General features: G+C 52.4%; 1 protein-coding gene across 1 annotated transcript; it reads left to right on the top strand.

Moving 5' to 3' along the window:
* Window positions 1–11,462: 11,462 nt before the first annotated feature.
* Window positions 11,463–12,377, top strand: IUM83_14994 (Serine/threonine protein Kinase; the record flags this gene model as incomplete). The annotated part of the gene is made up of 1 exon (XM_067939777.1): window positions 11,463–12,377. One exon carries the CDS (start codon window positions 11,463–11,465, stop codon window positions 12,375–12,377), a length of 915 nt encoding a protein of 304 aa, XP_067791302.1.
* Window positions 12,378–13,728: the final 1,351 nt, after the last annotated feature.

Genomic DNA, 13,728 nt, shown 5'->3' with positions numbered 1-13,728 from the left:
TTGAGTTCATGGAAGCATTCCAACTGATGCTCAGACAAGTGTAACGTTTCCTTTGGGCGTAAACCCTTAGTACTTTCGTGCAGTGGGCCTACAAATTGTGCGAAGTCGGCGCAAAAACGCGAGACGTAGACCGTCGTACCTAAGAAGCTTTCCATTTGTTTCTTGGTACGTGGAATTGGCCAGTCGCTGATTACGCGCATTTGTCAGGGTCCATTCGAACACCATGACGACCCACAAAGTCACAGAGACAGGGGATTTCTTCGACGCAGAACTGACACTTCGACAATTTTACGCACAATTGCTGTTCTTGACACCGTTGAAGCACTCTGTCCAACGCGTCGACATGCACCTGCACGTCCTTGTCTTGCGTAAAAACGTAGATGTCGTCAAAATAGATGCGCATCACATCGCGCAAGTCACTGAACACTCGCTGTAACAGCCTGTTAAATGTGCCCGGACTACCGCTCAAACCCATCGGGGTTACAAGATACTCAAACAGCCCATCGGGCGTCGAAAAAGCAGTAAATGGAATATCAGCTTCACGAAGTTTAACCTGATAGTATCCCCACAAGAGGTCCATGCAGGAGAACCAGTAACTACCGCCCATCGCATCAAATGTGTCCTCCTTTCTCGGCATCGGTATCGCTGGCAAAATGGTGGCACTATTGAGTTGACGATAATCGTGCACAATGCGCCAACCCACGGGCTTCTTGACGCAGAACGTCGGAGCGCTGAATGCAGAGGTGCTAGGTCGAATAATACCTGTCTGCGCCATATCTTTCGTCCAATCCTGGATCACCGTTCGCTGCTCCGGGCTTTGGCGCCATTGTTTCACCGAAATCGGTTGTGTTCCCGGCTGAAGTTGAATTTCGTGTTCAATCCCTTCGCGGACAGGGGGTGTGGTACTTGGTAGCTCAGTACGAAACACAGTATCGCGATACTTGAGCAAGACTTCATATGCGGGGTTGTTCACCAGTGCCTCCCATCCCTGTTGTTTAAAACGCTCAGCCTTTTCTGAGTCGTGTGGATTGACAACAAACACAGCTTCGATATCCTTCTTTTTGCGGAGTTCCTTCAGAAATTGCTTCGTTGTGATCAGTTTCGTTTCACCGAACGCACCCTTGTGACCATGCCGACGGTAGTAATGGAAGATTTCGCGGTTCTGGTTCGCGTTCTTGAAACGACGGCCTCCGATCATACGCGTTCGAGGTCTGTTAGGTACCACCAATTGAAGAGCCTGGGGTTCCTCAGTCCTTGTACGCGGGCGCAATAGTAAACGTTCCCAATCGATGTCCGGGTTATTCTCCCGAAGCCACTTCATTCCGAGAAGCACATCCTTATCCTCCGGGACATGCATGACCGTAAACGTTTCACACGTCACCGGGAAATCCGGAATCTGCAACATCATTTCGACGGTACGTCTTGGTCTTTGCACTGTTTGGTTGTATCCTAGACGAACTGTCATCATGTCGTCAGGATGTTCCTTGATGTCCAGCTGAAGTCGTACAGCTAGATCTTCAGTGACACCGTTGAGGCTGCTTCCATTGTCGACGAATATTGAGACGTCAGTCGCTGCCTCCTCCTGATTGTAGGCTAAAGCTTTCACTTCCAAAATGGCGTAGAATGATCCGCCAACATAGTGATTGCTTTGCTTGGTGGACTTGCATTGCGACTTGATATGACCGACTTGTCCACAATTATGACAAGTGGCTGACTTTCGCCAATCCTCTTTTGGTCCACTCTTCAGTGACAGCTTTCGCTCCAGCGGCTTGCTTGTATTGTTAGCCGCTGGTTTCACAGATGATGCCGCTTTCGAAGAAGGCTGGTGATTCGCCGTGATCTTTGCCGAGAGTCCTCCATAGTGAGCAAACTCGAAATTCGTCGCAATCTCAATTACTTCTTGCAAGAATCTTGGACTGAGCTCCTTCACCTTTTTCGCTGTCTCCGGCCGAAGTCCGTTCTGAAAGTAGAACCGCTTCTCCATCTCCGAAATCTCCAACTCGGATTGAGACATCAGATCCTGAAACGATGACACATATTCATGGATGGCCCCGTGTTGTTTCAGCTGAAACAATCGCTCACGTAGATTGTATTCAAAGTCTTTGGGACGAAAGCGTTCACGTAGCTTCGCCTTAAACAATTGCCATGTTTTGGGAACTCCTGCCGCTTCACAATCTGACGAAAAAGCGCGATACCAGTTTAGCACAGATTTACCTAAACTGCTGGATATCATGGTCACAAAATCGGACGTATCGGCCTCCATCAATCCGCGCTTGTTAGCGTAATATTCCTCCATGGCAAAGATTCATAGTTCCAAATCTTCACCGAATTTCCCTTCATACATGGGAGGAACCTTCTTCCGTCGTTCACCTTGCGATGCGAGCAAGTGTTCAAAACGGTTATTGGCTTGCTGCATTTGCATCTGAAATTGCGTTTGCATCTGCGTCTGATACTGTTGTTGCGTTAACCAGATCATTAACTGTTGCATTGACATTGCGTCAGGTGCAACGTTTGCCGTTCCGGCGGGTGGAACTTCGTGGTGAGCTTCCTGCGGCGTTGCCGCCTCCGTTTGAGCCGTCCGTGGCACTTGGCGTTGCCGCGGGTTATGCGATTCACTCTCAGCTGCCCTACTCCTTGTCATAGTCATTAGGGGTAGGACAGATGGACTTTTCGGTGAGTGATCCGTAAAATACGGCGAAATAAAAAGGAAAAGGAATTAAAAGCTCAAAAAGTGTTTTACAACTTAGTGTTGCTGCGGTTTCTGGCGAATAAGGCTGTTAAGCTTCGCAGCAAGGTTGTCTTGGCACTCCAAAAGGTTCAGAAACGCCAGGTTAAGTTGGCGATCAACCTGGGCCTCGATGCTCTCGTCCTTGATCCAGAAAGTCTCTTTGCGAAACTTGCCCAAAACCCGCTTAGCCGTTTTGACCTGGCGGAGGAGATCCACTTGAAGTTTAGCGAAACTCTCCGCCTCGGCTGGCGAAAAGAAAAGACTGGTGTCAATCGCCGTAACAGGTGGAGGAGCAGGAGTGGACGTCGATGATACTTTGACGTCACTCGCTTTCTGATGCTTCCTCTTACTGCTTTGTTTGTGACCCTTCTTGTAGCGGGCCATAGATCGACTCCAAAGATCGAAAAAGAGGCAAGGGACTACCACCGGGTAACCAAGGACCATTATACTTCTACAAAGTTCCGCTTTCGCAGACAATGCAGGCGCCCTGGTGCTAAACCGGCTTCTAGTGAAAGCCCAACACACAGCGATGGTTAGGTACAATCCGATCTAGGCGGAGGCAAAGCCCCTACGTGGTATTTCCACCGGCCACACGGAGTGATAATGTACCCACTTCTTCGAAGTGTGCTCCTCAAAAGCTGCACGTTCGCAACCTAGAGCTTCCCCACGATGTGGCTGGCTCCAAAAGTCACAGGTAAAACTCGCTTCCCACGATGTGGCCACGAGTAAACCTTTCTTGAACTTAAACCGAAGCTTGACACGGCAAGTGCTACTATGTCACACAAACCGATGCGAAGACCCGAAGCTTGACACGGCAAGTGCTACTATGTCACACAAACCGATGCGAAGACCCGAAGCTTGAGGGCGCAGTGGCGGGCGCCCGTCGAACATTTGAGAGGAAGATTGGAAGTTGAAAAGTGATTGATTGAATCGTTAGTTTGGCGTCAGCTCATTGCCGCCGCACAACCAGTAGTTCTTGGCGACCTGGACACGCAAACAAGTATCCAGGTCCCATCCTAAAGTCTATCAATCTCAGATCCTAATTCTATCCTGATCTACCAATGAGAATCTACCAATCCAAAACGTAGCTTGATCCAAATATGCGACTCGCGTCCCATAATCAAAAGTTCGGCTCGAAAACTTGATCCTTGCACATCTCAAGGATTTTTAGCCAATGAGGTCGCATGAACTATGCGTCCCATAATCATGATTATTCTTGATATTGACCAGTAGGATAGCATGTAACGAATATAAACCATGCAATGTTTTATTACGCTGTACAGCGTAAACAGAAAGGTATGCATTAGCAATTGACGTGGGAGTCCTCTGCCATCTCATTGGCAGACGGACGTCCACGTCACAGGGGTGGAAGCTGCTGATCTTCCCGTACGACCGCGATGTCCATGACGAATGGCGCCATCTTCGTGAGATCCTTCTATGGCGCATCTACACAGCCATGCGCCTCCAGAACGATATTTATTTCCACGTGTGCGTGCGATCAGCCCATACATTCCCCGTTTGAGCTGCTCATTTGACACCACTACCAGCACCTCTATCGCCGATCAACCGAGTTTAATCTTAATAGTGACGGGATCAGGGCAGTTTTGCGCCTGGGCTTCCCTGAACCTGTTGATGGCGCCGTTCAACTCCCAGCTAGCACCATTAGATTGAGCCTACTCTCTTGAAAATTGCGATCTCAACTGCTATATCCCTCTGTAAAGTCATATAAGTTGTACCATTTCTGTACCAATACAATATAAATTGCGGCAATTTTTATTATTGTTTAGCTTAAAATTGCAGTTTTTATTAGTGGCAGCTGGTGGATCCAATTCAATATCATACTGTATTGGCGGACCTCTGCTGCCACGATAACTACAGCATCTAGCCGCTCTCCCCGCCTTGAACGCGAGCGTGTGCGAAGCCGACACTCCGCCTTCCGAAACTGAACAGCATTTTCGTGTCAGGGTTGTATCCGTGTTTATGGCGCTTTGACTTTTGAACAACGACTAAACTTATCCAGGCGACAGGTAGTCCTCAATATGGGGACCTAGATTGAAGGCGTGGCTCGTATTCCTCTAACTAGACCAATTCCGCAGTTGTTTAATAAGGTTAGTCCTGAAAGAAAGACGCATCCACCTCGTAGTCAATTTAGGGGCGAGAAAATCGTGAAGAAGAACGAGGTATATACCGCAGTTTTAGTGCAGTGAGTAACTTGTCGCTACCGGCGACTCGCTGTTTGGGCGTGGAACCGCAAGCAACCTGCCGAGTTATAGACATCATCAACTCGCCGAGATTTTCTACAGTAGTGCCTTACCCACCGCTGGCGCTATACGCTTAGGCCGCCAACGAAGCGGGCGGTTGCAACTCTTTAAGCGCAAGTTCAGTCGCTTGTGTAGTGAAGGCGATTACTTCCCCCAAATGAAGTATGTAGTCGAAGCGCATATCGATGCTCTCAAGTTTGACCACCCGAGCTATTGAGCATGCGTCGAGGACAAGCATCATTCGTTGCTAACTTGTCGCGTCGACGCGCTACTGAGTGCAAGTAGTGCTACGAAGCAGCTCAGGTATCGCGTGAATTGGTTAAGCCTCAACGATCGAGCCACTGGCGGAGCAGATTGTCGCGTAACCCGGGGTGAACTCGAAGAGGTAAGTTGATTAATGAGAAAGTTGAAACGATATGCAAACTACGTTTCGAAGCTCTCTGCTCTAGCTCCTCCTGTAGTGTCCTTCACGTAATAGTGGATGCGTGCCAGCGTCCACTGCCTGGTCAAGCTGCGTGCCGTAGGCGAACGGCGATCGAGGTGCGTGCTTACACTGTCACCTACTGGCCTTGAGCGACCCGCAGCCATTGTCATTGGCTCGTGTCATCAAGCCGGGGAGGAGTGAAGCTCGGGGACAACGGTGGCTTGAGCGTAATCAGCCGACACCGCCCCCAAAGCTCACAGGTGTCTCGAGCACTACTCAACTTGCTGAAGGAGGTCATCGTCCTCGCAGGCAATGGCGTACTCGCGAACTTTGCTGGGGACGTCTTGGAGGAGGGTCATGAGAGGCTCCCATGAATTCTCGATGGCCTGCAGCCCCATCCACGACACCAGAAGTTCCCATCGTTCCAGAGGGTGATTGAAGCGATGATCACATATTGCCTCCACTCCTAGCATCATTCCTTGACTCGAGACCAGTTCGAGCAGCTCGTCCGTCTGGTTTAGTTCCGCATCCGCGTAAAACTTTAGTCGAGATGCATGCACGTCATACTCCCGCCCAGATATCAGGTGTTGAATAACGAAGGAGTGCGGTTTGGCTTCGATCACCTTGAACGGGCCAACCCATTGCCCAAGCAGCTTGTTATTGGGCAGGCGTTGATCGATCCGTGACCACAGCACAAAATCTCCAACATCGAAATTCACCACTGAACCCTTATGAGCCGCCATGTCCTGAAGCCGCTTGCGCTCCTTGGTGTCCAGAACTTCTTTGTGCATCTCGTGCAACGAGTAGCGTAGCGACTCAAGCTGGTCACCCACGCAAGCGAAGTCAACAACCAGCAGTGGATCTGCATCTGCGCGGTGACTGACGACCGTGTCCAGTGGCGATGAAGCTGGGAGCCCTGTGAAAAGCTCTACCGGCGAGTGGCCTCCTAGAGACTGGACTGGCGTATGGTTCAGGTTGGCTTGTAGGGCTGGCAAGAGGTAGGGCCATTCATGTGTGTCGAGGCCGTACTCCATCAAGAGAGCCCGCATCACCTGTAGAACGTCCTTGTTGAGCCTTTCGACGGTTCCGTTGAGCCACGGAGTATACACTGGCGAGAACACTTGCTCCACCTTGAGCCGTGCTCGCAGATGTTTCACCACTTCATTGCGGAAATGCGCTCCTTGGTCAGACATTAGCATCTCGGGAATCCCATAGCGAGCGCACCACATTGAGAGAGCTTCTGCTGCGACGAATGAGGTTGGTACGGAGCACGGAAATAACTCACAATAGTGGGTCAGTGCGTCCTTGGCAACCAGTAAATAGGCAGTATCACCATAACCATTGCCAAGGAAAAGGAAATCCCAGTGAAGGGCTTCATTCCTTCGCTGCGCCGTGAGTGTCGGTCCATATGGTCGCGAGATGATGTGTGGCCCCTTCACATGCTTACAGAGCAGGCAGCCACTGACAAACTTCGACACCTTCGCATGCAGACGGCCAATGAAGAAACGCTGTTGCAGCACTGACACCATAGGTTCCTGACCACGGTGACCATGTAGTCCAGTGTGTGCCACCACGAATAGGCGTGCGAGGAGATCTGTCGCTGCATTTGGGATCCAAGGGCGACCATCAACCATGGCCAACCCACCTTCCTCCTCCAGAGTGACTCGCAGCCTTGAGCGCTCCCGGCCCGCAGCCTGCTGCGCTTCCCGAATCTCATCCACGGTCGGGAATACGAACTGCTCGTCAGAGAGCGGGCGTAGCTGGGAGAGAGCAGTAGCCGGCACGGTACGGCGGCTGCGCGTCTGCACTGCTGCGACGTTCACTGCCTCGCGAGTGTGCCAACGGGACACAATGTCCGCCCACAGATTGTCTTCACCGGCAATGTGCTCAATCACATAGTGAAGCCCACAAAGCCGCATAGCCCACCTCTGGAGCCGGTCTCGAACGTGCTTCTTGAGAGCGTCATGAGGTGCGAAAATGTAAACCAAATTTGCATGGTCACAGTACAGCGTGAATCCTTTGGGTCGAAGCAGCAAATACTCGAGGTCGTGACAGGCTTTCACGATAGGATATGCCTCTTTTTCCACAATCGTCCAGTTTAACTCGTTCTTCTTGAAAGTGCCGCCCTTGCAGATGATCATTTCATGGCGCTGCTTCACAACCGGTAGTGTCGGGTCCCAGTCCACTACTTGTGTCACCACGATAGAGTAGCCGTTCAAGCTCGCGTCTGTGAACACTAGCAGCGCTGCGTCTGGATCGGGCGAGGCCATCAGCGCCGGGGCACGTACGAGAGATAGCACGGCCTCATAGGCTGCCTTCTCAGGCTCTGTCCATACTGTAGCCACGGCGAGTGCATTGCGGCCGCGTCCGCCGACTCGCTTCTTCTCCGCCGCTAATTTAGTCTGGAGGGGGGCTATCTTCCGCGCATAATCCGGAAGAGAGTCTTGAAGCCAATTAGTGGCGCAGACGAAATACTGGAGATCAGCAACTGTAGCAGGTAAAGGGAGTGTGGAGAGCGCGTCTACTCGTGCGGGGTCATGACGGACACCAGCACTGGAGATAAGTCGACCACACCAGAGCACCTCGACTTCAAATAGTTTGGACTTTGCCATGTTCAGCTTCAGCCGAGCCCCCGCAACCAACGAAAAGAATTGCCCGAGGACGCGCACAAACTCCTCCACTGTTGGAGCGAAGAGGATCACGTCGTCGACCCATACCAATGCGGAGTGCGGGATCAGCGGGGCGAGCACCTTCTGCATCTCACCTTGGAAGTGTAGAGCAGAATCAGTGGCTCCTTGAGGCACTCGGTTCGGCGTAAATACGCCGTCCTCCGTAATAAACGAAAACATCTCGCGACTGTCCTCGTGCAAAGGCAATTGCCAAAAGCCTTGGGTAAAGTCAAATGATGCAAAGTATTTCTTGCCCGCGAAAGCATCCGTCGTCGTAGCTGATGTGGGCATCGAGCCTGCAATTGGCACCGTCACACGGTTCACGAGTCTGTAGTCAATAGTCAGGCGGAATTGGTCTCGTGATCCTGGTTTGCTTACTGGCACCACAGCACTCGCCCAGCGCGAGGCGTTATTCTTCTCAACAAGGCCATTAGCAACCAGCAGTCCCACATACTCACGAACAAATTGAGCTTGAAGGGGAGCGTACCGACGTGGTGCGCTCCGGTGCGGGACAGCATCAGCTTGTATCGTCACGCGCAGAGGCTCAACTCGTGCGGGAGGATCCGGGCCAATCGTGGCGCGCCAGACGTCGTGAAATTCTGCCAATATCCGCCGAACTGCCGCCACATACTGGGCAGGCATCCCATTGGCTACTGCCTGCGCCACTAAATGCTCAACATCATCATCGATTGCAGGCGCTTCTTGAACCTCTGGAATGGCATCACCAACCGGGAACTCATCTGCTTCATCCGTGAGGGTTGGTTGTCCTGCTAGCTGAGCAAGTTGGTGCTCCACGTCGATGCCAAGCGCCTTCAGAGCATCTCGCCCTAGCAGGAACTCGTCGCCTTCGCCTGGCAGAATCAGGCAAGGGACCGACCGCATAGAGACTAGCCCGGCAATTGTAGACAACTCCAAGTCCAGAAGAATTTCCTTGTCGCACAACGTCAGCCGTCCATCTGCCATTCTCGCCTCCACAGGCGCACTTAGCGGGGTGACCATTAGTGTAGGCTGCACCGCCAGGAGAGATTCCACGATGTCATGTGGAACTATACTCTTGTCAGCACCAGTATCAGGCGTGTAGGGGACCTCCAGCAGTCCGTTGATGCGGACGTCTCCTGCAGGCGTGGCGTACCGGGCAGCCTTGGACCGAAGGGCACCAGAGCGCTGCTCCTTGGCCTCACGGAACTTCCGCCGTGCCTCCTCGCGCTGCACGTCCGTGGCGTTTGGGCAATCTTTGAGCCAATGTGGCCCCTTACAAACCAGACAGCCGTCATGTGGCGGAGGGCGGGCTTGTTGCTGGGTCCGGGCGGGCTGCGAAGTCCGCGGAGGAGACGACGTTGAGGCAGCAGATGGTGCCGGACGCGGCGACCGCCCATTCCTGCTGGTGTCGGATCGCTGTCGCTTCTGGTCTGGCTTTATCAATTTTGAATCCCCTCTTGCAGCATGATCCTGCGACATTCGATGAAATCGTTGTTGAACTTTTGCATGCTCCAGTATCAGATCAAAGAGGGCAACATCATCGGATTTGCAATCCCGCCTCTCTAAGTCGATAAGCCTGCTGATTTGAGCCTTGAGCACTGGGGGCTGCAGGTTGTCGACCAGCAAGCGACAACGTGCCTTCAACCTGCTCTTGTAGCCTGCCTCAGGCTCGTTCCCATTTCCGATCAACCGTTGGAGACCGTTGTCCTCCACGATGCCATTAAAGTCCTCGTAGTAGCGGAAGATTCGCGCGTCGCAGTCATCAATTGACAAGTCCATTTTGAGTTGTTGGCGGAACAGAGAAGTGACATCGGGCACAAACTCGTTTTTGAGTGTGCGGCAGCGCGCCTGCACAGCCGTCATGATGTCATCATCGGTCACCGAAGCCACCGGCTTCTTCAACACGTAGGTAGCCATGTTCTTCAATGTCTTAGGCTTCACCGAGCCCTTGACAGTGGCCACGACGTTCTCGAACGTCTCACCGGTGGTGCTACAGCGGTGGCGAATCTTCTCCACGTAGCGCTCCCACTCACGATACCACTCGATTAGAGCAGCATGCTCCCAGCTAGAAAGCTCGGGAGGGCGGATGACCTCAAAGATAGGCTGAGGGATCGACATCTCGACATCCCCGTCGGGGTCTACCGCATAGCGCACCGACATGTAGAAGCTTGATGCACGTACTCACTTCAACCGAACTTAAGGCGAACTTAGTCGGTATCGCACTTAGTCGACGCGGAACAGTACTGCCTTCAACCCACGACGATACAAAGTCTTCGTCCGACACGTGCACCGAAGAAACGAAGTACCGGACGATCTGCGATGTCCGGGATCAATACACTCGACACTTCGAAGAGCGCAAAGCTAGCTTTGTCGCGTAACCCGGGGTGAACTCGAAGAGGTAAGTTGATTAATGAGAAAGTTGAAACGATATGCAAACTACGTTTCGAAGCTCTCTGCTCTAGCTCCTCCTGTAGTGTCCTTCACGTAATAGTGGATGCGTGCCAGCGTCCACTGCCTGGTCAAGCTGCGTGCCGTAGGCGAACGGCGATCGAGGTGCGTGCTTACACTGTCACCTACTGGCCTTGAGCGACCCGCAGCCATTGTCATTGGCTCGTGTCATCAAGCCGGGGAGGAGTGAAGCTCGGGGACAACGGTGGCTTGAGCGTAATCAGCCGACACAGATCTTTTGAATATTTTTCACTTCCTACATCGCGGCCGGCTTAGCAATGCAAACCCAATCGAGTCACCGGCTCCACCTCGCTTTGGAAGGATATTCACTCCTTTGCTGCTAGTGACGTAGGTCACGGGCTGGAGCGCAATAGTGATGAGAACTCTTCGGGGTTCGGGGCCTCCACACCTTAATGGCTGGGGGCAGCACTGAGTGTACCAACTCAGGGCATCGCAGTAGGGAGGTTGGTTAGAGACGAGCTCCGACTAGGTCATAGATGTCGTTAGCCAAGACGTTAAGTGACATCAATGTACCTCAATGACAAAACGAAATACATCGCGGCCAGCACTGTTCGAATACGCACTCGATACGTATGACCGGGAGTCTGCACTAGGGTGGAAAAAGAAAAGTAAGATTGAATTGCTATCACTACAGCTTCTGAGCTCTAGCGATTCTTCAAGCGGACTCCCAAGCAGAAAACCAGCCTATCTTAATCTCACTATGCTCATTACAGTGCTACAGTCTCCAAGTTGTCATACCGCAACATAGTCACGGTTGCCGGATCTGCATCGGGAATTATCCACTGGCGGAGCAGTTCTTCTGAAGTCTTTCACTACCTACATACCGCGCTCGCGGACAGCACGGCCATGGCGCGCAGTGAAGCTCACTTCGAAATTATCCCGGTCAGGCTGAAGTCCATCAAAACACAGAAAACGTTCACGCTTCAGAACCGATGCTACGCGGTCAGTTCACTTTCCACGCGAAACTCCACGAGACCCTGTTCGGCGACATTTGGCTGTGTCACGACCGCCAGAACGACAACCGCACCGTGGCCGTCAAGCAAGTGCACCTGGACCGCGTTCGAGATGCGGTCACTCGCGATCTCCAGCTCGACAGCCCGTTCGCCGAAAGCCAAACGCTCGAGGTGCTGCGCATGCTCGGGCCGCACGACAATATCCTGCAGGTCCATGAGCAGTTCCTGCACGACGACTCGTGGTTCGCGGTCATGGAGTACTGCGAGGGCGGAGACCTGTGGCAAAATCTGCAACGAGAGCCTCACAACCGTCTGCCAGAGCAGCAGGCGCTGGCACTCTTCGCGCAAGTTGTGCACGGCGTGAGGCTGCTACACGCCAACGGCGTCGCGCACCGCGACCTGTCCCTCGAGAACGTCCTTCTCGGTCATGGGCGTCACCATGACGGCGACGGCGCCAGTGGCGACAATGATGGAGGAGACGGTGGTGAAGGAGATGACGGTGAGATCGTTGTTACTCCCAAGATCTGCGACTTCGGCCTGAGCACCAAGACAAATCGCGTCTGCCGCGAACGCGTGGGCAAGGCCTACTACATGGCCCCCGAAGTCGTGGCAGGCATTGCCTACGACCCGCGGGCGGCCGACGTGTGGTCGCTGGGTATCATGCTCTTCGTGATGCTGACGGGGTCACCATTGACACCTCTGGCGTCGCCCAAAGAGAAGGCGTTCGTTGCGCTCAAGGACTTCGGTGTCCGGCGTATTCTCGACGCGTGGCACATGGGCGACATGGTGTCGCTCGTGACGGTGCACTTGCTGGTCGGGATGCTGCAGATTGATCCAGCGGTGCGTTTCACTGTGGAAGATGTGGCGACGCACTTGGCCTTAGCGATGCATTAAGTGAGACATTGGCGAGTCAGAAGACGTCAAAGTGCTCAAGTATGTAATATTTCTGTGGAAATGTATTGTAGTTGCGAATCCATGTTCATTTTTTTCTTAAGAGATTGGCTATTGGCTACAAGTGAGGAAAAGGATAGCATCTACATGTATCATGGTAGTTGTCAGACGTGGCGATTGCTATCGTGCGTAGTTTCAACTCTGCAATAGACGCACGCGAGGTCATAGAAGCTTAGTCACGAGTTTTGACTGGTGAGTGTTGCCGATGCCAACCTTAAAGAATTTGCTATGTGCATTGCCCTCACTGTCTCGCGGCAAATGAGCTACGGTGAACAGTTTCGTTTACATGCGAGGTCGTCGTGGGTATCGAATCTCTGCTTGGCCGATACACCGCAAAGGTTACGCTTAAAGAACCGCTCAAATGTTCAGCGGCGAGTTACTTAGAGGAACAAGATATTTATTGGCGCTCATTCTTGAACTCACGACCACATTATCAGGCTCTCGCAACGCATTTACATTGGAGTCTATTTAAACGATGCCAGCAAGATCTAACTAGCACTGTGCGCGGCTGGTTCGGGACCCCGAATGCCTACTTGGAGGATTGCGATCCTAAGTGCTGGTGAGGGGCGCTCCGATTGTATCCTACACCAAGGGTCTGACGCGGAGGAGTCAGCCCAGCACGTGGGCAGACAATTTGGTTGGACTGTCGAGTCCACGATGATACCGCTAGCACGGTAGCGTTACCTAGGTTTACCTGGTGGAGTGTCAGTAGGCAGGTCGCGCACCCTCGTCGAGGGTCTCGATTCGACCCTTCGAGACTCTCGAAGAGTTATAGATATGGAAGCTCAACGATCTGCCAACCGCGCCTGTCATTACGGGTGACGTCTGTACGCGCACGTCGCTCTTAACGATGAGAGGATGACGTTCATCCTCTCATGAGAGACCTCCACCGAAAATGCTAGGACCTTGTTGGGTCGCTTCCGACAGAAATGTAGAAGTGATATGTATTGAGCAGTTCATTAGCTTGCACTAGCTGCTCTTACCCTATGCATGTTTTTGGAGGTGACAATTCCGATGGCGCAAACCTGCCTAACAGTACGTACTTGATGCAGTTGAGCAGCCTTGCTGTACATCTTCTGTAGAGTGATGGTGTTGCTGGCGTACCAACACTCTACAGAAGATGAAAATTAACATTCGCTTCGACTGATTTTACGGTCGGAGCCGCAGCTTCGATCAAACGTTTGCCTACGTGTCTATGGGACGACCCGACATTGTTAGTCCTCATTGCGATGATTTCCTTCACAGCCCCATTAGGTTAAATGTACTCAATACAATCCTTGAAATGGAAAAAGTC

Source organism: Phytophthora cinnamomi (genome assembly GCF_018691715.1).
Source record: "Phytophthora cinnamomi strain GKB4 chromosome Unknown Contig40, whole genome shotgun sequence".
Taxonomy (NCBI): domain Eukaryota; phylum Oomycota; class Peronosporomycetes; order Peronosporales; family Peronosporaceae; genus Phytophthora; species Phytophthora cinnamomi.
The sequence above is the reverse complement of the archived record's forward strand: the minus strand, read 5'-3'. Positions and strand labels throughout refer to the sequence as shown.